The sequence below is a fragment of the Myripristis murdjan genome, chromosome 14 (genome assembly GCF_902150065.1).
Source record: "Myripristis murdjan chromosome 14, fMyrMur1.1, whole genome shotgun sequence".
In the NCBI taxonomy this organism is placed as follows: Eukaryota; Metazoa; Chordata; class Actinopteri; order Holocentriformes; family Holocentridae; genus Myripristis; species Myripristis murdjan.
Window position 1 is genome coordinate 4,444,919 of NC_043993.1, and position 22,201 is coordinate 4,467,119.

The 22,201-nt window shown below is 40.7% G+C and overlaps 1 protein-coding gene across 3 annotated transcripts in view; it reads right to left on the minus strand.

Moving 5' to 3' along the window:
• The window catches only part of dbn1 (drebrin 1), a 167,159-nt gene that overhangs the window by 32,199 nt on the left and 112,759 nt on the right, over window positions 1-22,201 (minus strand). For all 3 annotated transcript variants that reach the window (XR_003929340.1, XM_030068339.1, XM_030068338.1), the window contains exons 2-7: window positions 19,132-19,187; window positions 14,394-14,506; window positions 10,684-10,758; window positions 7,194-7,343; window positions 4,564-4,641; window positions 174-325 (exon numbers count right to left, since the gene is read on the minus strand). Coding sequence is in view for 2 of the 3 variants with exons in the window: in XM_030068339.1 (XP_029924199.1) it covers window positions 174-325; window positions 4,564-4,641; window positions 7,194-7,343; window positions 10,684-10,758; window positions 14,394-14,506; window positions 19,132-19,187 (624 nt within the window). In the remaining variant the exon portion in view is untranslated. The remainder of the gene's footprint in view (window positions 1-173; window positions 326-4,563; window positions 4,642-7,193; window positions 7,344-10,683; window positions 10,759-14,393; window positions 14,507-19,131; window positions 19,188-22,201) is intronic.

Sequence of the window (22,201 nt, forward strand, 5' to 3'; positions counted from 1 at the left end):
ACAAAATCAAAGAAAAAAGAGAAATAATCTCAAGTGAGGCAGTTTATCATCTTATGAAAATTACAGTGTGAAGAACCCCATCAAAATAAGAGCAGAAGTGCAGGTTAGACACAGAAAAGACACATTAGATAGAAGCCGTGTGTCCACAACCAAAGCCAGGTGAGGTGCCTCACCTGTGCTCCTCGATCTGACGCTCTCTCTCGCGGTATCTCCTCTCTCGGTCCTCCTGCTCCTTCCTCTCCAGCTCCATCCGCTCCTCCTCGAAACGCTGCCGCTCCTCTGCCACCTTCCTCCGCTCTTCCTCCTTCCTCAGCTCCTCCTCACGCTGCAGAGCACACACAAAATCATTCATCAATGCTGTATCCCACACTGGATGGCGAATCACAAAACAGCACAAAATTCCAAGACATTTGGTCTTCATTTGATCTGTTGCTGTTTTTATTCAAAGTTGTCATACGTTTGCCAAACTATATCTGTGTGTTTTCAAATGTGACGTAGCTTTTGCCTCAACTTGCTGCTGTTTTTCTCTCAGTCGCCTCAAACTGGTGACGGCACGTGAACGCTGTATGGCTGCATGTCTGTATGTCTGTATGTCTGTACACTGTGTTTGTTTGGGTTGGGTTCGGGTGGTGACGTGAACCCTTTCTGAAACTTCACAGTGTCAGTGCCTGCTTAAGGACGAGCACTGCCTTAGCTTTCCACTGGGCAGTTAAACTGGCAACATTACAGACTGACTGGAGGTCAGGTGACAGAACAAGCAGGGAAATTCAACATAAATGAACCGTCACCCAAAGAGTCTGACAGCTTTTTCCTACCTGAGGAAATAAGTTAATGATTTATATGGCCAAATATCGATATATCTAAATAAAACTTTGTACTAATCTTCTAAAATAGGTGTAATTGAACATTACTAAACTTTTAACAGCGACTGCTGAAAATGAAATTACAAAAACAGGCAGAGGTGTGTGTTGCAGGGTTTTAATGCAGGATGTGAACACCTTTTGCCACATGACTTGGTGTGGATTATCCAAAAAAAAATGTCTCCCTGAAAGTAAAACCTGATTTCTGCTTACACTATTTTCATATGATTCAGACAGCCTAGCAACACAGACGCTAGCAGCTGATTCAGCTGCTGGCAAAACTTGCCTCGAACATGACGTTGTCGATTTTCACAGGTCATATCGTCAAAAGCAGATGTTAGATTGCTTCAACTCTCATTACCAGCATCATTCAATTTAGCATCAAACAGTTAACAGTTTTGATGTACAGTGGTCCCTCGCTATAACGCGGTTCACCTTTCGCGGCCTCGCAGTTTCGCGGATTTTTTTAGTGCAATTTTGCATGCTTTTTTAATTTTTGATTTTTTTTTTTTTTTTTTAACAGCACAATGTGTTCTGCGTCCTGATTGGCTAAGGGACTGTAGACCATTGTCAATCAATCTCCTCCGTGCCGGGAGGTTTTGATCTTTGGTTTCATTCTATAATACTGGACTTATTTTTCTACGAAGGTTTGAACTTTGAGAGTGTTTAAACAAGAGAGAAAAGTGAGAACATGTTAATGCCTGTCTGAGAAAAGTGTATAAAGTGTGTAGTGAGGGGTTTTACAGCCTTAAAACAGCTATAATAATTGTAAAAAATAAAGCTGACTACTTCGCGGATTTCGCCGATTGCGGGTTATTTTTAGAACGGAACTCCCGCGATAAACGAGGGACCACTGTCTAACATGTATACTTGTGAGATTGAACAGAGAAATAAAGACACGTTTAAACTGTCAGGAAAAGCCTGATATTGACAAAGTAGTGCCACCCTTTTGAAGCCAGTCACAGGAAAAGTAGAGGTGCAGCTGCTTGATGGTATCACTACATTCAACAGAAGACGCTGAAGAACTAGCTGGACATTAGGTGTCGTTTATATCTGTTCAAAAGTGTGGAAATCAACACAGACAAAGTGCTAGTAGAGCGAGACGTTCCTGTGGGTGTCCTAGCTGCTGGCAGAACCTGTGAACACGGCGTCGCCGGCTAACGTCCGAGTTCTGCTGCATCTGGCCATACCAAACATTTTGCTGTGTGATATGCAGATGTTTGGTTCGCAAATAACATGTGTACTAGCCATTTCTAGTTTGTATTTGTTAGTTTAGTTATCTAGCTAGCTAGACAAATAGCTGAACGGAAGTTCTAAGACACAAAGAAGAAGAAGACCAAGAAAGAAAAAGAAGAAATCAACTCTTGAAAGTGGGCGTGGCAGAAGAAGGTGAATAATTACACAGCTTGGTTCAAAATGTGTATGATTGTATGATTTTAGATTAAACTTGAACTAGACATACAGTACAGGCCAAAAGTTTGGACACACCTTCTCATTCAATGCGTTTTCTTTATTTTCATGACTATTTACATTGTAGATTCTCACTGGAGGAATCAAAACTATGAATGAACACATGTGGAGTTATGTACTTAACAAAAAAAGGTGAAATAACTGAAAACATGTTTTATATTCTAGTTTCTTCAAAATAGCCACCCTTTGCTCTGATTACTGCTTTGCACACTCTTGGCATTCTCTGGATGAGCTTCAAGAGGTAGTCACCTGAAATGGTTTTCCAACAGTCTTGAAGGAGTTCCCAGAGGTGTTTAGCACTTGTTGGCCCCTTTGCCTTCACTCTGCGGTCCAGCTCACCCCAAACCATCTGGATTGGGTTCAGGTCCGGTGACTGTGGAGGCCAGGTCATCTGCCGCAGCACTCCATCACTCTCCTTCTTGGTCAAATAGCCCTTACACAGCCTGGAGGTGTGTTTGGGCTCATTGTCCTGTTGAAAAATAAATGATGGTCCAACTAAACGCAGACCGGATGGGATGGCATGTCGCTGCAGGATGCTGTGGTAGCCATGCTGGTTCAGTGTGCCTTCAATTTTGAATAAATCCCCAACAGTGTCGCCAGCAAAACACCCCCACACCATCACACCTCCTCCTCCATGCTTCACAGTGGGAACCAGGCATGTGGAATCCATCCGTTCACCTTTTCTGCGTCTCACAAAGACACGGCGGTTGGAACCAAAGATCTCAAATTTGGACTCATCAGACCAAAGCACAGATTTCCACTGGTCTAATGTCCATTCCTTGTGTTTCTTGGCCCAAACAAATCTCTTCTGCTTGTTGCCTCTCCTTAGCAGTGGTTTCCTAGCAGCTATTTGACCATGAAGGCCTGATTGGCGCAGTCTCCTCTTAACAGTTGTTCTAGAGATGGGTCTGCTGCTAGAACTCTGTGTGGCATTTATCTGGTCTCTGATCTGAGCTGCTGTTAACTTGCGATTTCTGAGGCTGGTGACTCGGACAAACTTGTCCTCAGAAGCAGAGGTGACTCTTGGTCTTCCTTTCCTGGGTCGGTCCTCATGTGTGCCAGTTTCGTTGTAGCGCTTGATGGTTTTTGCGACTCCACTTGGGGACACATTTAAAGTTTTTGCAATTTTCCAGACTGACTAACCTTCATTTCTTAAAGTAATGATGGCCACTCGTTTTTCTTTAGTTAGCTGATTGGTTCTTGCCATAATATGAATTTTAACAGTTGTCCAATAGGGCTGTCGGCTGTGTAGTAACCTGACTTCTGCACAACACAACTGATGGTCCCAACCCCATTGATAAAGCAAGAAATTCCACTAATTAACACTGATAAGGCACACCTGTGAAGTGAAAACCATTTCAGGTGACTACATCATGAAGCTCATGGAGAGAATGCCAAGAGTGTGCAAAGCAGTAATCAGAGCAAAGGGTGGCTATTTTGAAGAAACTAGAATATAAAACATGTTTTCAGTTATTTCACCTTTTTTTGTTAAGTACATAACTCCACATGTGTTCATTCATAGTTTTGATTCCTTCAGTGAGAATCTACAATGTAAATAGTCATGAAAATAAAGAAAACGCATTGAATGAGAAGGTGTGTCCAAACTTTTGGCCTGTACTGTACATGTCCATGACACATTACAACATATCCTCCAGCCAATCAGAAAAGAGTATCACCTAGACCATGGTAAAAAAAATATATTTTCAATTCATGAATGTACAAGGATAAAAGGATACAAGTACGTTTATTGGTCATTATACAACAGGTTGTATAATGAAATTAAAATGTGGTGTGAATGTGCGCTTAAATATGAATAAATAAAGCATCACAACATCATTTGATGCTGAAAAAATTTTCCTCCTCTTCATCTGATCAGTCTCTGGCTGAAGAAATCCTGAGCAGATGAATCGATCCTCAGTGCTGATGTTATTTGGAGCTCTGCGAGGCGGTGTGACTGGGAGCTCTGTAGCGGTGAAGGGCGAGCAGAGAGCAGGACCTGCGGCTCGCGGCGGCTGTCAGCCTGCGTTTCATCTGAGCTCACCGACGGCAACACACGACTTTTGCTCCTCACGTCTACTCTGCTGCTCCCAGCGTGACGAGTTCCTGCTTTTGCCGTTGAAAGTTTTTAGCATTTCCTAGAAAACATCGTGTTTTCCAACTTCAACCTGAGTAATGGTGGTTTGTTTTGGCCCTTCCCCTGTCCTTCTCTCCTTCCTTCCTTCAGCACACCCACCTTGGCCTGTTCCCAGAATTCCTCTCTGTTGATTTTCTTCATCTCCACCTCTGCGTTGGTCTTCTCGTACACAGTGCCCTGCAGCAAAGACAGAGACAGATGGGTGAGAGACACAGAGAGAAAGAGAGAGAGAGAGAGAGAGAGGGAGTAGCAGTGTTGTTTGTTAGTCACATGGACAGTCAGGAGAGCAGGTGTGTGTGTTTATGTGTGTGTGTGTAGATGGCAAATGACCTTTTCAGAATGAGAAACTAAAACCTATTACTGCATCTTTCCATGCCTGCAGTGTCTAATTAATTAATTAACACAAGTAATTAAAACTTCACTTATTGAGAAGATTTCAGAAAGAGTGTTCACAACAACGCTGCACTTTTTGCTTCTCATACAACTCTGCCACCTTCTGCTTGATATTGCTTGAATTATCCGGATTGTGGCCAAATTTTTGTTCACACACAGCTGAGACCCAATCTCCGTGTGACTAAGGTCCACACACTCCTGACAGCTGATGTGACGTGGTGTGACTGTAATGCACCAGGCTGAATAGGAAAGACTGAATGTGTCAGACGGTGCCCGAGAAGAGTTTTTCAAAAATAGCACCAGCCACCAATCATGACAAATCAGCTTTAGAGGGTAATCTGTATGAATTTCCATTCCCTCCTCACATACTTTTGCAGTTTTATGTCTGATTGCCTGAAAATACATGTAACACGTGCATTAGGCCGGGCATCATTAGTCATGTTTGTGCATGACAAAGCTCCAAAAATCAGCCCCTAAATATTCTTGCTTTTTTATTCCACACTTACGCTGAGGCGGAGATCACGCTGCAATTATGAAAATTTAAGAGGCAAAGCGCAAAGGGGCAGTCACACTCGTCTTTTGTGTTCCTTTCATGTCAATTCAAATGCATGTGAAGGCGGGAAAAAAACTATTCATATCTGTGTGCTGCTCTGGGGTCTGGTTACCAGGTAACAGGTGGCTTTAACTCGAGCTGCCTCTCCAGATGCCACTGAGATAAGTTCAGCCTTAATGAAGCCTGACAATTTTGAGTGAATTTCACAATGAAGCTGTTGAGTATCATGTTTCAGCCTTCAGCTGAAATGGAAATGCTGCCGAATCAATGTGGCTCTCAGCTCGGCTGTGGGACAGTCATTTCCAACACCATGGAGGAACAGGAATTACGCCACTCCTGCTTGAAATGGAAAGTTTTTCCTCCAGCTCATTTTAGTTAGTTAAAACCTGACTAAATTAAGGTGATAAAAAAGCATGTTCCCCTAAAATAAGTGACCTTGACTATCCTGAGTTGTATCTGTGCTCAGTTTGTCATTTGAGAGGTATTTTGACTCTCCTCTACTGAAGGTGGAGGTGTGTGTGTTCCCGCCTGTAAAATCTGAGATTCAGACATACCAATCCCATCAACTGACAGGGTGCTGCTTCCCATATCAAGAGATAAAGAGATTTGCTGGAATTGTTTTTTTTTTTTTTTGACATGAACAGATTATCAACAATGATACGGGTTACGAGTCAGTGTGCCAACAAGCAGGGTTGTGGTGGGTGGGGACTATTTTCATATTCAAAGATCCTTGCATACTTAATGAGTGCAAGGTGTAGAGCTAAAGGACTAAGGGATGTTTTTGCATGGAAAAAATTCTAAATAGGTCATAACAATGAACAGAGAAGATTTTTAGAGGTCTAATCGAAGGCTGTTTGGGGATTTTAAACCGTGTGCCTCAACTAAAATCCATCTCAATTTGCTTTCCACGTAGAAATGTCACGGCAGCTCCCAAGCAGCTCTGCACAGGGCGATGCAAGACCCAGGTCACTTCATAGACACCTAATATTTCCTCCTCTGTGCACCGCCATAACATTTGAGCATCTGTGTGTGAACGTGTAAACGCAGAACTACAAATGCCCACTCCGCGACAGACAACATCCAAAACTATAAAGTGGCCAATAAGACAATAAAACAACACTGCAAAAACGCAAAATCTTACCAAGATTATTTGTCTTATTTCAAGTCAAAAATGTCTTATTTCTAGTCAAAATATCTCATTACACTTAAAATAAGACATGATCAGCTCAGAAGTAAATTGTTTTTAGACAATTTTCACTTGTTTCAAGTGAAAATTCACTTGAAACAAGTGAAAATTTGCTTGTTTCATTGGCAAAATTTGCCAGTGGAAAAAGTGAAAATTCACTTGAAATAAGTGAAAATTAGCTTGAAACAAGAAACAAATTTTGCCAATGAAACAAGCAAATTTTCACTTGCTTCAAGCAAATTTTCACTTGAAACAAGAGACAATTGTCTAAAAACAAGTTACTTCTGACGTGATCATGTCTTATTTTAAGTGTAATGAGATATTTTGACTAGGAATAAGACATTTTTGACTTGAAATAAGACAAATAATCTTGGTAAGATTTTGAGTTTTTGCAGTGAATAACTAACTTTCAAAATGTGTTGTTGCTTCCTTTTTAAATCAACTGCTACTCATCTCTCTATGTGAAGCACCTTGTACTGTATAAATTGGCTATGAAAATGAACACTGGCTGCTTCCAGTGCTGCTGATCCTGATTTATTCAGCCGCTCATGTCACTCCTGAAACATAAAAGCAAAATCTCTCTCTCTCTCTCTGTACCACGTGTTCTCCGTTCTCATCCTCTCGGGTTCGCAGGCGGCTCAGAACGGGACTTGCCACTATCGCCGCCGTCCCATTGGTCAGCCGCTGCCCGATGGCGGAGGGGTCGATGTCGTCCAGGCTGCTGGCGTTGACAATGACATCGACTCCCTGAAAAAAACAGACGGAGAGAAAGAAAGAAACATGAGGAGGAAGTGAGAGAGCAGCAGGCCACGCCTTAACAGTAGTCTGTTTGACTGTGTGTGTGTGTGTGTGTGTGTGTGTGTGTGTGTGTGTATGTTCAAGTCATGGCTGAGGTAAAATGGTTGCGTGGGAGAGAGAATAGCCACTTAGTAGAATGACACTTCACAACCACACACACACACACACACACACACACACACACACACACCTGCTTTGGCCTCAGCTGTCATGTCTCTTTTAATCTTGCTCTTTTTATCTAAACCACATATCCATAAATACACACTCAGCCAGACACACAGGTGTGAATGTGCTAGTGTACATGTTCACACACACACACACACACACACACAGCAGAAGCAGTGGGCGAGAAGACTGTCATTTAGCTCGGTGTTCTTGGTGGGAACAGAATGATGTAAAAAGAGAGATGTAGTGTTAGTCATGTGACAAATGAACAAACACACACACACACACACACACGTACACACACACACACACACACACACACAGAAGAAACAGAGTTGTTTCTTCCCTTTGATCCTCCTACAGGTTCAGTGCTGCAGATTCTGTATCCTCAGATCGTGGGTTACAAGCACAGATTTTCTCACAGATTCAAACAGTCAAGCGGTTGGTGTGCATTGTGAATTTCAAAGTGCAAGATGCTCGTTGCACACATACATTCTTGCACTGCAAAATGCATAGCTGAAAATGTGTGATGCAACGCTGACGTCTGCAATGTCACATTTTCAGGTAGGGGCGTTCAATGAAAACTGCTGGTAGAGAGCAACTGTCACGACAAAGTTATCATTTGGTTTTGCTCCTGGCTCCAATAAACAAGGCAGGGGTGGCAGATGGAGAGGAGACACTGGCACAATTCATTTCTACAGTTTTTCATTTCACTTTTTACAGCAACATAATGAAAAAACGCAAGGAAAAAACTGTGTGATGTGCTTTGGTGAGGTGAAGCAACAATGATGCAATGGCTCTTCAAGGAGGAGTGTTCCGTTTTTGACAAGATTTTTTAGAAAAAGCCCGGAAGAGAGGACAAGATAATCTGTATCCTCTTCAGTGGTGTTTTTAATTTGTTTTCTTTTGTTCCTTTCTTTTCTTCTCTGACCCTGGATGAGTTGATATTGGATCCATACATGTATGTAATATATGTTTGATGTCACACAAGTGTAGGAATATCCCCTGGATACTCCTACATGAAGTTTAGGAGTAGTTCTTATCAAAAATTTTAACATCTGGGAGATTTTGCCAATTTATTTCTTGCCAAAGTTGAGAAGAGGGACATTTCACTCTTCAAAAATTTAGACTGTTTGAGTGTTTATATGCAGTGTGTCAAATCAATAGGTGTTGTGGCCCCGTGTCCAAACTAAAATATTGAAACAATCAGTCAATAACTGTAGCCTTGACTTGAAGCCTGAGGAACCAAAGTCAGTTCATGTTTATACAGCAGCTGACTTTTGATACATTTCTGCGTTAAACTGAACTTTTCTCAACTTTTTTATGCTGCATAGTCGCTGAAATCTTGTTATGAGCCCCGTCCTGAATGAATGAACCCTCACTGATCACAATGACAATCTCCTCCCGTGTGAGCGCACCATCTCAGTCGCCAGAATAAAATGTTGCCATTTCAGATTTCTGCAAACCAACAAATACACTGAAATAGCCAATGTGATGGAGCCTGCGTCAGTGTTCAACACCACGTCACTGTTAACACTCACAAATGTGCAAACGCTAGCTAACGTTAGCTCGTTAGCGATGTCAGTCACTTTTGTTTGTGCCATTAGTTACACTACTTGGTTAAGTACGGAAGCCCTAAAGGGTCATACATACATATATTTTATTTCCTCCGTTTTCCCGTGATAACGAGATAATTCCTCCGTTTTCTCGTGATAACGAGATAATTTTCCTCTGTTTTCCCATGATAACGAGATAAATTTCCTCCGTTTTCTCGTGATAACGACATAATTAAATCAAGATCTCGAGAAAACAAAGTGATTGTCTAGTTTATTAAATCATTGCAGGAAACATCAGTCAGTGTAGCAATGTCAGAGGAGCAGGAGAATATCGATCACCGCATCACTTATCTGTTCAATCAAGGCCTGACACAGGCTGAAATAGCTTTATGCTTTATGTGTCCAAGGAGACGTCAGTCAGCATGACATGTCACGTATGATGGAAATCTCAGGCCTATCACGTTTCATTCATTCATTCAAAACGGAGGGAAAATATCTCATTATCACAAGAAAACGGAGGAAAATTATCTCATTATCACGGGAAAATGGAGGAAATAAAATATATGTATGTATGACCCTTTAGGGCTTCTGTAGTTAAGATTAGGAAAAGGTCATGGTTAACATTATGAAATGTTTATGTTCACTATTATTAGCTAGCCAATGTTAGCAAGCACAGCTCTAATTTCCTGTGGACTGATTGATTGTGCTCCTCCCGCCCACCTCGTAACACAGTGTTTTTCGCTTGCATTATACAACATAACGTCATCATGACATTTCAACGTATCCTTGGTTTGCAGAATGGAAGATGTGAAGATTTTTTCCCGGCGACTGGGATGAGCACACAGTTACAGCTTCAGATCAGTTCAATCTCTAGTCGTCACATCAGCAGATTTTCTCCCAGTTGAGCTCCATCACTTGAACAAATGTCATGTTGGTCTGACTGCTACAAAGAGCTGGAGCCAAGACTGGCCCTCACTTTCTTCATGTCTGTCACACTTGGAAAACTCTATCAATACGGGTTTCAGTCACTGGTAGCTGATGTTTTTTCAACAAATATTCAGAGTCTTTAAATATATTCAGTGTTGCCTCTAGAATTGTTCTCTAATCAGAGTGAAAAGCCTCTGACACAGCATGTAGGCCATCCTGGGACATGAAACCTCTCCACTGAAACCAGACTGATGAAATTAGTTTGTTGATAGCGACTCTGAAAGGACCAACACTCATTTTCACTAATACATTTGTAACTAATTAGGACAGAAATATGAGGAGGAAACAAATATTTCATCATAGGTGTTTTCATCACAGAATGATTCTGTGTTGCATACGTATTAGTGGTGGATATTTTAAGGGGGCTCATATCAGATGTGTTTTTTATTAAAAACAACACCTGAATCCACCATGTGGTTGGTCTACTCATGACTCTGTCTACTTAAAGCTCTATCCACAGTCAATACAGGCCCTTTCAATGTTTCAAAAACAATTAAAGGCCAAATTACAGATGTCAGTGTATTAAATATTTTGTAATGTTTCGTTTTTTTGGGAAGCAGAAGCAACACAGAGGCTCTGACCTGGAAGAAGTCTGCGATGGTGGCAACATGGCTGGCACAGGCGCACTTCCTGGCATCTGGCACATCTTCCCCAACCTGAGGGTGAGAGCAGAAAATGTGAGGAACAGACTGAGAAAAGAAAAGGACTTAGAAACCTTTCTCTTTGATCGGATCAAACACAGAAAAAAAATGTGAAAAGTCAATGGAAGGAGTCAAACAGAAGATGTAGCACAGAATGTGGTGACGAGACGTTCACTGTCGCTGGGATGAAAATGAAAATTCAATCAGCTTGGAGCAAAACTGAGCACGTGCTGTGGTACTCTGAGCAGCAGTTAGTCCAATGAGTTTTGACCAATAACAGCTTTTAAAGGTTTAAAAAGAGCAAGATTTCCCAAGGAAGACATTAATTCCACTTGTAAGTCATGTGCAAAAGGATTAAAATGTAAGGAGTGGTGAAATGATTGGTTAATTAACCAATTAGTCAGCAGAAAGAAATTAACCGATTAGAATTTCATTCATTTTAAAATGTTAAAAAATGCTAATATTAAGCTGATTCCATCTTAACTAAGATCTATCATACTTTTCTAATACTTTAAAACTAAGGAAGCAATTTGAAGACATCACTTTGGATCAGACTTTGGCATTATTCTGTGACACTTAAGGCTTAACACTTTAAATGACAACGCCAAATGATCGGAAAACAACCAACAGATTAATGGAGTAAGAGTTTCAAATATTTTACAATGTCTCACCATCCAAAAAACATGTCAGCCACTCACTGTAATTTTGCCTCTGTCACCTTGCTGCTTTCTGTTTCCATGGGTTTTCATCAAACTTGTACGTCGTCAGTTCATATATATATATTTTGTTTGTTTTTTTCAAAATCCAGCGATCAAACTCGGGAATAAAGCCAGGAGAAATTTCCTGTCTGAGTGTTCGGCCTTTTATGCCACCGCAGCCACTCTGAGTTGTGACACAGTTGCACTACAACAGGGCAGATTGCGGCGGCTTCAGTAATCACAGCCCATTCAGATCCACACAATACAGACCAATTACAGACAGAGAGAAAAAACAAGAAAATGGTGCCATCTCCTCTGAATTGATGCAATTTACCTCTTAATAATATCTTTGACTGCTTACTGTGTGTGGCTGGCTGTGTGTGTGTGTGTGTGTGTGTGTGTGTGTCAGAGAGAGGCACAGTGAGAGAACGGCTCTTAATGCGCAGAAAGTGGTGGCGATTTTAAGAGGAAGTGGTGCAATTTCGGTACATTTTGGCACATTATTTGCACACTGCGGTGCTCTTTGGGCATGAAGATGGACTCTGAATGGAGGTCTGACAAATGGAGAGAGCCCCAAACACTAAATATCTCTGTTGTTTGCTTTATTTTAGTTGCCCTCTCTGATTCAATCTTCCCTCCTTTGCTTGCTTTCCCTCCACCCATATATCATTTTTCTTCTTTTTTTTGCTACTTCCATCTCTCTCTCACACACACCTCCTTTGCTCTCCTACAACAATTACCGTTTTTCACAGGCAGTTAACGCCTTAACATTCTGGTGACCCAACGGTAGGTATCATATGAAACTGTACTACACAAGGAATTGACTGATACCAAGCATGTCAAGCATGTCTTGGAGCTGCATCAGTTGGCTTTGACTGGAAAGCTGAGACTCTTGTGGATTCAATGAGCCACATTTGATTCATGTGTGAATCAAATCAAATCAAATCAAATCAAGAACTTTGCATCACTGTATAAAATGACCTATAGTGACCTCCGGGATAATCACAGTCTCATGAAACTTTACAGCCACAAACTAGAGAGTGAGGCCGTTCACAGGATGTCTGGTTTTCCTGGTAGACTGACAATAAGGCCAGGTTTCTGAGACATTTCCACAACAGAATGCTCGCCATCCAATCACCGAAAAATACAGTTCTTGCAGAAATCTCTAAGTGTCAAAAGTTTTTGACACCAAATCACAGCATGACTTTTTTTTTCTATGGTCTTGGTGTCCTGAAATGTGGAAATTTGGAGGGATTTTTGACCATTTTTATTAATTCTCGACTGGTCAAAAATGGTTACTTTTTGCACCAAATCTGTGTAACAAATGGTGTCAACCCAAAAATTGCTGCAACACTTTTTGACACAAATTGAACATGGGAATGGCCATTATATGCTCCCATTATAATGTTCTACCCCTTATACACTGTAAATAAATAACAAGATAACAAAAACATCAGTCTTTGGGTTCCTGGCTTTCAGATGATGTTTACCACTTCTATTTGGCATCTACTGCTGACCTTTGAATGTCCTCTTTCCTTATTTCCACAGCTGAGGACATTTATGAAATGGACAGCAGACTTTAAGGAATTCCTTAGTGATCTAAGGTGCACTTACAGATAAAACCTTATCTGCTTACTTAATACATTACTAAAGTTCAATTTGTGCAACACATTTTCCCTAAGGAAATCTTAAGCAAACTGCTAGGGAAAATATTTCCCCTAAGATGCATTATGCAAGCAGGTCCTGGTAATTAATAACAGACTGTTACTACCATCTACTTTACAAGTACGTTTCTAAAGACTTACCAGGAATTTCTTTTTGTATTTACAACCCAGCTTCCAGATAACTTGCCAGTAAGTACTTTTTTTTTTTTCCAGTACCTGGTAATTAACTGACTGTAAAATAAAGCATTACCCTTTGGACTTCCCGCTGGTCTCTGTTCACTCTGCAAATACTGGATTTCTCGGTTTACTGCTTGAGGTCCTTTTCATTCTTCCTCTCTTTCTCTTTTCATTGCCTCTGTCTGCTCACTCACTCTCTGTTCCTTTCTCATTCCTCTCCACTCTGTCATTATGCAGAGATGCACTGAGGTCAAACCCGCCGCTGTCAGGAACAAACCGCACCGTCCACTTCTGTAAAAACTGAGTATAAACACTTCCAAATGCACTCAGCCTGTGTTTAATGCTTTTAAGGCACATCGCGGAAGATGCTGTCAGTGATGAAATCAGAAATTATTCATTTCTCTCTCTCTGACTGTTATGTTTCCTGTTCATCACTAATTAAATGGCAGTCTGACTTCTCCAGCTGGGTTGCATTGTACAGTGGCTCCACGCTGCCGGTCCGCTCAGTGGGACGGGTGGCGGGGCGGCCGTGCGATTAGCAAGCAAGTCCCTGAGGGAAAAGGTCACAGGTTCAAGTCCCTGTCACAACCAGCAGAACACCCAGCCTGCTCACTGTGAAACATCTGAACTGTGAAGTCTATACAGCAAGTATCAGCCGAGCACTAAATATAGACACAAATAAGTACTACAACAAAAAAGATCCTCCATCATTGTTTGCCATTGATTCCTGGATTATATATTGTAATGCAACTGTGAAAGGAATGCTGTTCTTCTGATCTGTTTCCAATGCTATTTTTTATTTATTTCGTTGTTATGCTAGCACAATCATGATCTGAAGACTGCATATCCCTACACAACCGTCAGCGCAGCAGAACTTAAGATGTCTGCACCTAATCGGTCCATGCGACCGTCATACTGCTCAAAGGTATATGTGTTTCATGAAAATCAACTAGAAACATTTTCACATTTTCACAAGTCCACATCGATCCTCACATCACACGAGCTAATCAGGAGCGATTCTGCTTTGAAACAAAACTGATCTCGAATTCATATCTTAAGTTCAACATATTGATTTATTTATTGGACTCTATTGGACTTATTGCCAACTCACCCAGTTGATGAGGATGTAGCGCGGCAGAGCGGCGCTGGGATCCTTCAGGCTGCAGAAACCGTACATCACCATGGCATTGTCGAAGGTCACTGTGATTTCCGCCAGACCCCCACCTGCACAGGAAAAGACACTTTGTCACTGTCAAAGTCATGTCTCAGTTCTGTGTTTTGTCTTTGCTTTGTTCATTTCTATAAATATCAGGTGGAGTGTCCTTGACTGTTGGAATAACTTTCAAATTCAGGATTTCAGCGCTCATTTTGCTCTAAGTTGCACGTTGACTTCCCTTCCGAGCCTCTAAATCACTGAAGCTCAGGATGTGCTGGTGTTGATTAATGGGAGATTTCAGCCCAGCAAAGGCAAGGTCACAGCTGGAAGTTACCACCCTGTTTGTGCTAAGCCACGCCCCCTTTCAGCAGTGTTACCGGTGCTGATGTTACCGGATATGTTTGGAAACCACAGCACTGTTTGTGTGCTAAGCCCCGCCCACTGCCATGCACCATTGGCCTTGTTCAGGCTGCAGGCAAATCTGATCTGTTTCTCATATCAGATCTTTAAGACAGACTGTCCGCACTGTTATTTGCAAGTGATCAAATCAGATTTGTGCGTCCAGACATATCACCAACCTATCTTCATGGGCTGCAGCAGTAACGACGCTGGCATCAGTAACTACAGGTGCTGGTGACGTGGAAATATGAAAATGTCCGGAGGCCTCCTACCAAAAGTGCCAGCAGACAATTTATTTCAGCATCTGTTGCTGTCTGTTCTGAGATAATGATTTCAACCAAATCCTAACAACGTGTCTGCAAGGTGGACACAATAAATTTAACTTAAATCTAAGTGCTAGCGGTGGTGTCTTTGGATGTAATAGCTAGTTGGAGAGTTGTTCAGCACTGAGCATTTCTCAAACAAGTCACTTGGATGGAAAAAACTTGTACTGTCGCACCTGTTCTTGTCAAACAACTCTCTAATGAGTTCAGACCTACATCATTCATCAACAGTAATGGATTCGTTCAGTTAGAATGATTTTGGGAGTCGGTGTGTGCGCCACCTGCCTGGAGCCTTGTAATGCTAGATAAGCAGTGACATGACCCGCACCTGCTATTTTAACGCCTCAGATTGTATGTCTAGTCAAGCCATCTCAGTGCAAGTACAGCCTCTCATGTCTGGAGAGCTGCAGGCTCCGACGCTGCAGTGATGGCTGCTTTAATGTCAGCACACTGACACACACTGCACAACATCTCTATCTTAATAAGTCATTTAGTCTCAGTCTTACAACCTTTTCTTTCTGTTAAAACAAAAAGAGTGGGATGAGATAATCCCACGTTTCCAATACTTGTTCCAGTTTTATAAATATGTTGTATTTTTTTACCTTCTTTTAAGATAAACCTGATTTTAACACTGAATATGAGACTAAATGTCTTGTTAAGATGGAGAGTTTTGCAGTGTGTGGAAAAATTCACACCTCCTCTCAGGGGAAAAAGTCGCCTTCATGGTTTCATCTTGCATCTGTCCTGCACTGCTGCTGAACACAACGTGTTCTTGCAAAACTGCAATCTTGGCTTGTTTTGCATGAATTTGTGTCACAGTTGTTTACATGGTAAAGACAAAAGAAATGCTAAATGAACAATGGAAATCATGCACATGATTTTTTCACCTTGAGCAACAAAATACTAAGAAATCTAAGAAAATAGGGTAGAAACAATCATATTAAAAAAGAAAGAACAAGAAAATTGAGACTCTCAAGGCATTTTCTGACATGTTGTCTTTGTCAAACTTTATCAAACAGTACATTATCCATGCATATATTGTTTGTTTTGTCTTTTGATATTTTGTCTTTGATGACAGGATGACATTAGAGAAAAACAGACAGCCTGATAAAGAAAAGCCAGCAGCAGCTAAAGTGCTTGGGACCGAGCAAAAAGTGACTTTTTGTAAGCCTGGTCACTTTGCACTTCTAACATGAGGATTGTAATTAAGGAATTTGGGGTAATAAATATATATCCAAAGATGTTTCTGGGTGTCCATCCTTAGTGAAGTCCATGACAAATCAACGTCATAAAACTTAAGCTGTCTGGTTCACTTGGCTGACTTGATGTAAATGCAAAACAAGTTACGCTCAAAGTCTCATGGGAAGAGAAATGTTCTGCCACTGAAAATAGTTCCACACTGGGCTTTCTGTTTTCTCTGGTTTAACAATGTAAAAAACAAGCCCAGCAGGTTTACTTGGTAAAACGGACTAACCATCTGCTCCTCTAGGATCATTTTGCTGTATTTTTATTGACGGTACATGCTCTTACTGTTTTACTGCCTGGTGTGCAGCAGACTCCAGTACTGTCTGCATGTGCTGCAACATATACTTCATTTAGGACATTTTTTTTTTTTTTTTAAGTCTGAGTTTTACTGTCAGCAGGTGAGGAGAAAATTAGATGACAAATCACACACTGTGATGTTTTAGTTTTCAAGTTTGGTCTCAGTACTGACCTCACAAAGGTCTTTACTGTGACTGTACCTAACAAACTCTCCACAACACTTCCTGTCATGTGGTAATTTCTCAAATGTCCAACTTTATTTTATTAAAATGCCTACATATTATAATATTAAATGCCTCCGCCTCCATCTGCCCCTCATCTGGATAACTCAAAAAAGTTCTGGGTGAATTCACAGGAAACCTGGTGGTTTGTTCATGGGCCAGTAAAGAAGTGACTAACTTGTTGGGACCATCCAAGTGATCCGAACAGGGCAGTAGTTTCCAAATGCATCCATGTAACATGATGAAACCCGGGCCAGCTGCCAGGAGAAAATGCTGGCATTTTACCTTTCTGCTAACAAAGGCTGTGTTGAAATGCCACATTTTCAGGTTTCATGATGTTGGATAAAGTGAGTGAAAAACACAGAGATGGGAGGTAGCCAAGTGCACAACAAACACAACAAATAACAAAATAAATACAAAAAGGGTCAAAAAAGGATCAATACAAAAATCTAAGAAAAGAGGAAAACCTTTTCATACCCTATGCATAATAAAAAAAATAAAATATAGAAATACAATATACTAAAATATATACACTACTGCCTACAGGGGGCGTGTGTTAGCCTGAACCTCCAGCTGTGACCTTGGTGGAGGGCTGCAGGAGACTGTCTGTCTTCTTGTTCATCTGTTTTATTTGAAATATTTGTCTGTATCTTTGAATCGCAGCCTTTACATTGCCCTAGCAGTGATCAGTAGAACTGCATTGTGTTGAAGAAATCCAAACTGTACAACAACACCTCAAATGAAAACAACACAAACTACTAGACAATTTTCTTGTGATTTTCAACAACCAAGAAAGAAAGCAAAATCAGTTTTCATTCTAAACATTTTCTTTTCAGAGGTGCAGCAAAAATTAAGCATGCTGTTTATTTTAAAGGCATAGCTACACACACACACACACACACACACACACACACTCACACACATGGCAATGCAATTACATTGTTCCAGCTTGTGGAAAACCCTGATGTACAGCATGTGTGTGTGTGTGTGTGTGTGTGTGCGCGCGCGCGCGTCTGCATCAGATATGGAGGAGTTTCATTAAAACATAATGATCACACTGTGAGCTATAAAACCAGAGTGATAATGAATCCAACTCTCTAATGACTCTGTAACAACCACACAGAAAAAAAAATCATTTCTCAGTGAAGAGGAGTCACTCGCTGCAGGACTCATCACAGCCACAGCTGCATCCAGTCCATATGATCAAATTACAGACTTCTTCCACCCACCACCAAACATGAAATTACAGTTTTTTTTTCAATCGCTTTTTCCAGTATAATGAAACAGGGGTCCACTTTGTCATCATCTTCACCTCCAAACCACAGCAGAAGTTTTCTTTAGCAAATGTGTTCATACCTTTTCATTGGATTCACACATTTTTCACACTCTTTTGCACAACACTTCTCACATGTGTCATTTACACGGCCCTGACTCCATTGACTTCACTGTGGTAGTCAAAAGCAAAACATCTGCTCACAGCTGATAGAAATGACCTGCATCACTGTGAAATCACTAGTGCACCTGCATCACTACCCTTTCCACAAATCACCATTCACCAATCACCATTCACCTGTTGGCGGACCCTAGGAAGAATAGCTGCAGCCATGCTGTAGCTAATGGGGATCCTAATAAACAATAAACAATAAACCAATCAATCAGGATGCACCTACAAAAGCAAGTAGCTTTTGCTACTTGCTTTACAATATGTAACTATGTAAATTGTTAAAAAAAATATGACTGCAATCCACACAGGAAAAAGTAAGGTTGAACCTGCTCAGACTGAAAAGGGTGTGTTGCATTTTGGTGTTGAGTATGAAGTGAGTGAGTGGCTGGAAATGTGCTTTTGCTGCACGTTTGAAATGTTTTGTCATGGTAAGAGCCTTTTGCAAGCAAAATGTGTTATTTTGGGAAGAGTGCCTCTCATTAGGCCGATGGATTTACTGTTTTTACACCATGGTTTCTGAGTTTACAGTGGAGGTAAAGCGATTGGAAAAAAAAAAACCCTGCAAGACGAGAAATGCTGTTAGGATTGGGGGCATGTGGCACGCATTTTCATCAAATCCAAAAAAAAAAAAAACAAAAAAAAAAACAAGAAAAAGACATCAAATTTGGAGAGCTGTGCCAGAGGTGAATTCACAGCAGATTTGAGGAGAAGAGGGAAGGAGGCATGAGAAAAAGGACAGAAAAAAGAAAGAAAAAGTGACTTACCTCCTGATGCTGCCAGTGACAAGTCATTACTGTCGCCCTCATATGTGTACAAGGCCCTGATGGAGAGACAGAGAGAGTCGGTCAGCCAAACAAAAGAAAAAAAAGATCATTTCGATAACCAGTCGTTATCGACTGGTTATCGAATCAGTCTGATTCTAGCTAAACTAGAACATCACTAACATGCTAAGATCATCCTCCTTTCCTCTGTTGTTATAAGACCATGCATACCAAAAGATACAGTATATACCCAATATGTATACCCAAAATATTTACTTTATACATTACATTACAACATTGATATTTCTGAGGTTTTGTGGCTGCGTCACCTCACTTCCCAGGAGACGCCGGCTTTATTGTGACACTTTATCTACAACATGAATCGACCAATCAACAGTGATTCAAGCAGTCAGTAATTAGCAAGTAATTATTAATTGCAGTAGTAAAAACTACAAGGCAAAGTCATGTCACAGCATTGATGTTGTGTTGATTATATTAAAATAAATAGAAAATAGAAAAACTTCCGCACCAAAACCTGCCTGTGTAGTTGGGGTTTCGTTCTATGTAGTTATTACATTTTTTATTTTAATTTTCAGTTTAGTTTCAGTTTCAGTGTTAATTTTATTGAATTTTTTATTTTTTTTTTTTGCAACTTTGGAACAGATAAAAGAAAGAGTAAATCATAAATTCATTTAAAAATTGTTTCAAATTAAAGTTTCGTCCAGTTGTATGTGTTTTTAATCTTATTTGTAAGTTAGTTTCTGGACACTTTTTGAAAAACCTTGTGTTTCCTTTAGTTTAATTTTAAAACAACGGTAGCATCCATCTCAGCAGCCAGTCCTTTCTCTTTGTCAACATCCCCCTCTCATATTCTCTGGTCGAACACACACACACACACACACACACCTGAAGGACTGTCTGGACCGGTTAATCCTCCTGATTTGTGGATAATCTGTCTATTACAGAGAGTCAATGTTACCCTTTCATCCAAGAAGGAGGGAAGGAAGAGGGGTGGAAAGAGGAAAAAAACGAGAGTGTGAAATAGAGAAAGAGAGATAGGAATGGTACAGGAAAGCAGGGAGAAACAGAGACAAACAGGACGAGACAGAGAAAATATATATCATAATATATACAGAGAGAGAAACGCAGAGAAAACGAAAGCAAGACAGAGACAAGTTGGAAAGAGGACAATGAGCCGACGAGGAGTGAAAGAAAAAAAGGAGAGACTGAGGAACAGAAAGTATCAGATGGAGAACAAGAGAGACAGACAGACAGAAAGACGGCGACTCTCAGCATCCACAGTGCAGAGACAAACGGTCAGGATGTGAGGAGAAAGACATGGAGAGGAGGAGCGCTGGGGGACAACAGAAATCGATTCCCGCTCCAAAGAGCCGCACGGCAGCCCAGTTTCCATCTGACTGTCAGGAGAATTTACACCAACTTTTGGAAATGTTGCAAAAAACATGAGATATGAAAGAGACTCGGTGCTCTCCAGCAGTTGGAATAATGTGGAGAAACGAGCTTTGTGGAGGTTAGAATCCACAATGGATCCATAGGTCCATTGTTAAATCAACAATGGACCTATGACTTCATAACCATCATGTGTTCACTGGCCATATGTCTGATCATCCACAAGCCATTTTTGAATATTTCAACATGAAACTGTTTGATGGGCCAAATCTTGCCATGCCTACATCATTATTTGGACTGTCCTGTGTTAATATTCAGTATCAACTTGGGATCAACTGACTTTCCCAGTTTAATCACCATAGAAACCTTACCTCAACCTGTCGGCTGACTTATCCACTTTGTATTAGTTAGGGTTAGCTTGATGCTAAGTTAAATATTTTCATAGGATGGCCTGAATAAAGCGTTCGTACAAATGTAGAAACCGTCGTTCAGTTTGTCTTCGTTTGCCAGGTCAGCAGCAGCTGAGGGGGATTTGTCTCCGTGCAGCTCACACTCACATGTGTGTGTTCTGTACAGACACTGCCAAGACACGCAAGGAAACTCAAGCACAAGGCAGCATAACAGCGCTGTTCAACAGGTTATGACCCTCAGGTCCTCCTCTATCATTAGTGTACCCATGCAGTTGTTTAAGGCTGGGGTTTTCAAAGTGGGGTCCAGGGACCCCAAGGGGTCCTTGAGGTTCCTCAAGCAAAATAATTAATGATGATGAAATGATTAATTTTACAAATTTTACATTTACTTGAGTTAATGAATTCTATTTTTTTTGTGCCTACTGGCCAACTAGTGGTCCTTAAGGGCTTGTGAAAATTATCTGTACAAGATCTGATGTTTAAATATATGATTTTAATAATTACAATTACAGTTTTGTAATTGTTGTAATTTTCAAACTATATTTTTTGCTAATTTTTCAGTACTTTTGATTGAATTGAATTGACTGAATTTTCTAGTGATTTTTTAAATTTAAATTGTTAGTTTAATTTATTTCAGCAATCATTTGCTAATTTGCTTGTCACCTTTTTCCCGTGTTTACAAGGGTTAATTCACTAGACATTGCTATTACACAAAAAGATGTCTGAGTAATTATTTTAACATTATGTTTAAAGTATGACACCTAGACAGCTCCAAAATGAACACAAACCAAAATATCTTTTCATATCAGAGTCCCAGAGGAGAAATCACCTAAAGTGGGGGTCAGGGGCGTGATGAGGGTCAGCTTGGGGGTTGAGAGCCCCTGGTTTAGGGAACCACAGCTGTCAGGGACTCTTATTTGACAGACAGTAATCTCATTGGTATGATTTTATTCCAGCTTCTCCAAGTTTTCTCCCATAATCCTGTCAGTGTTTTCATGAAAACACCAGTTGCCATATTGGATTGGACCAAAAAGTGACTCTCATTTTCTCAGAAAATAATGAGGTCACTCATTTTAGGTCTTACATAATTCCTGTGCTTTCCTACAAGGCAAGACAAAACCTGAATGCTAGCTGTAGCAAAAACACATCATCCCGTGCTGAGGTTTTTTTTTTTTTTTTCCAGATATGACTTGAAGGCAGCACGATGCGGGAAAAATGCATCAAGAGAGGAACGTCTCTATCTCAGAACCTCA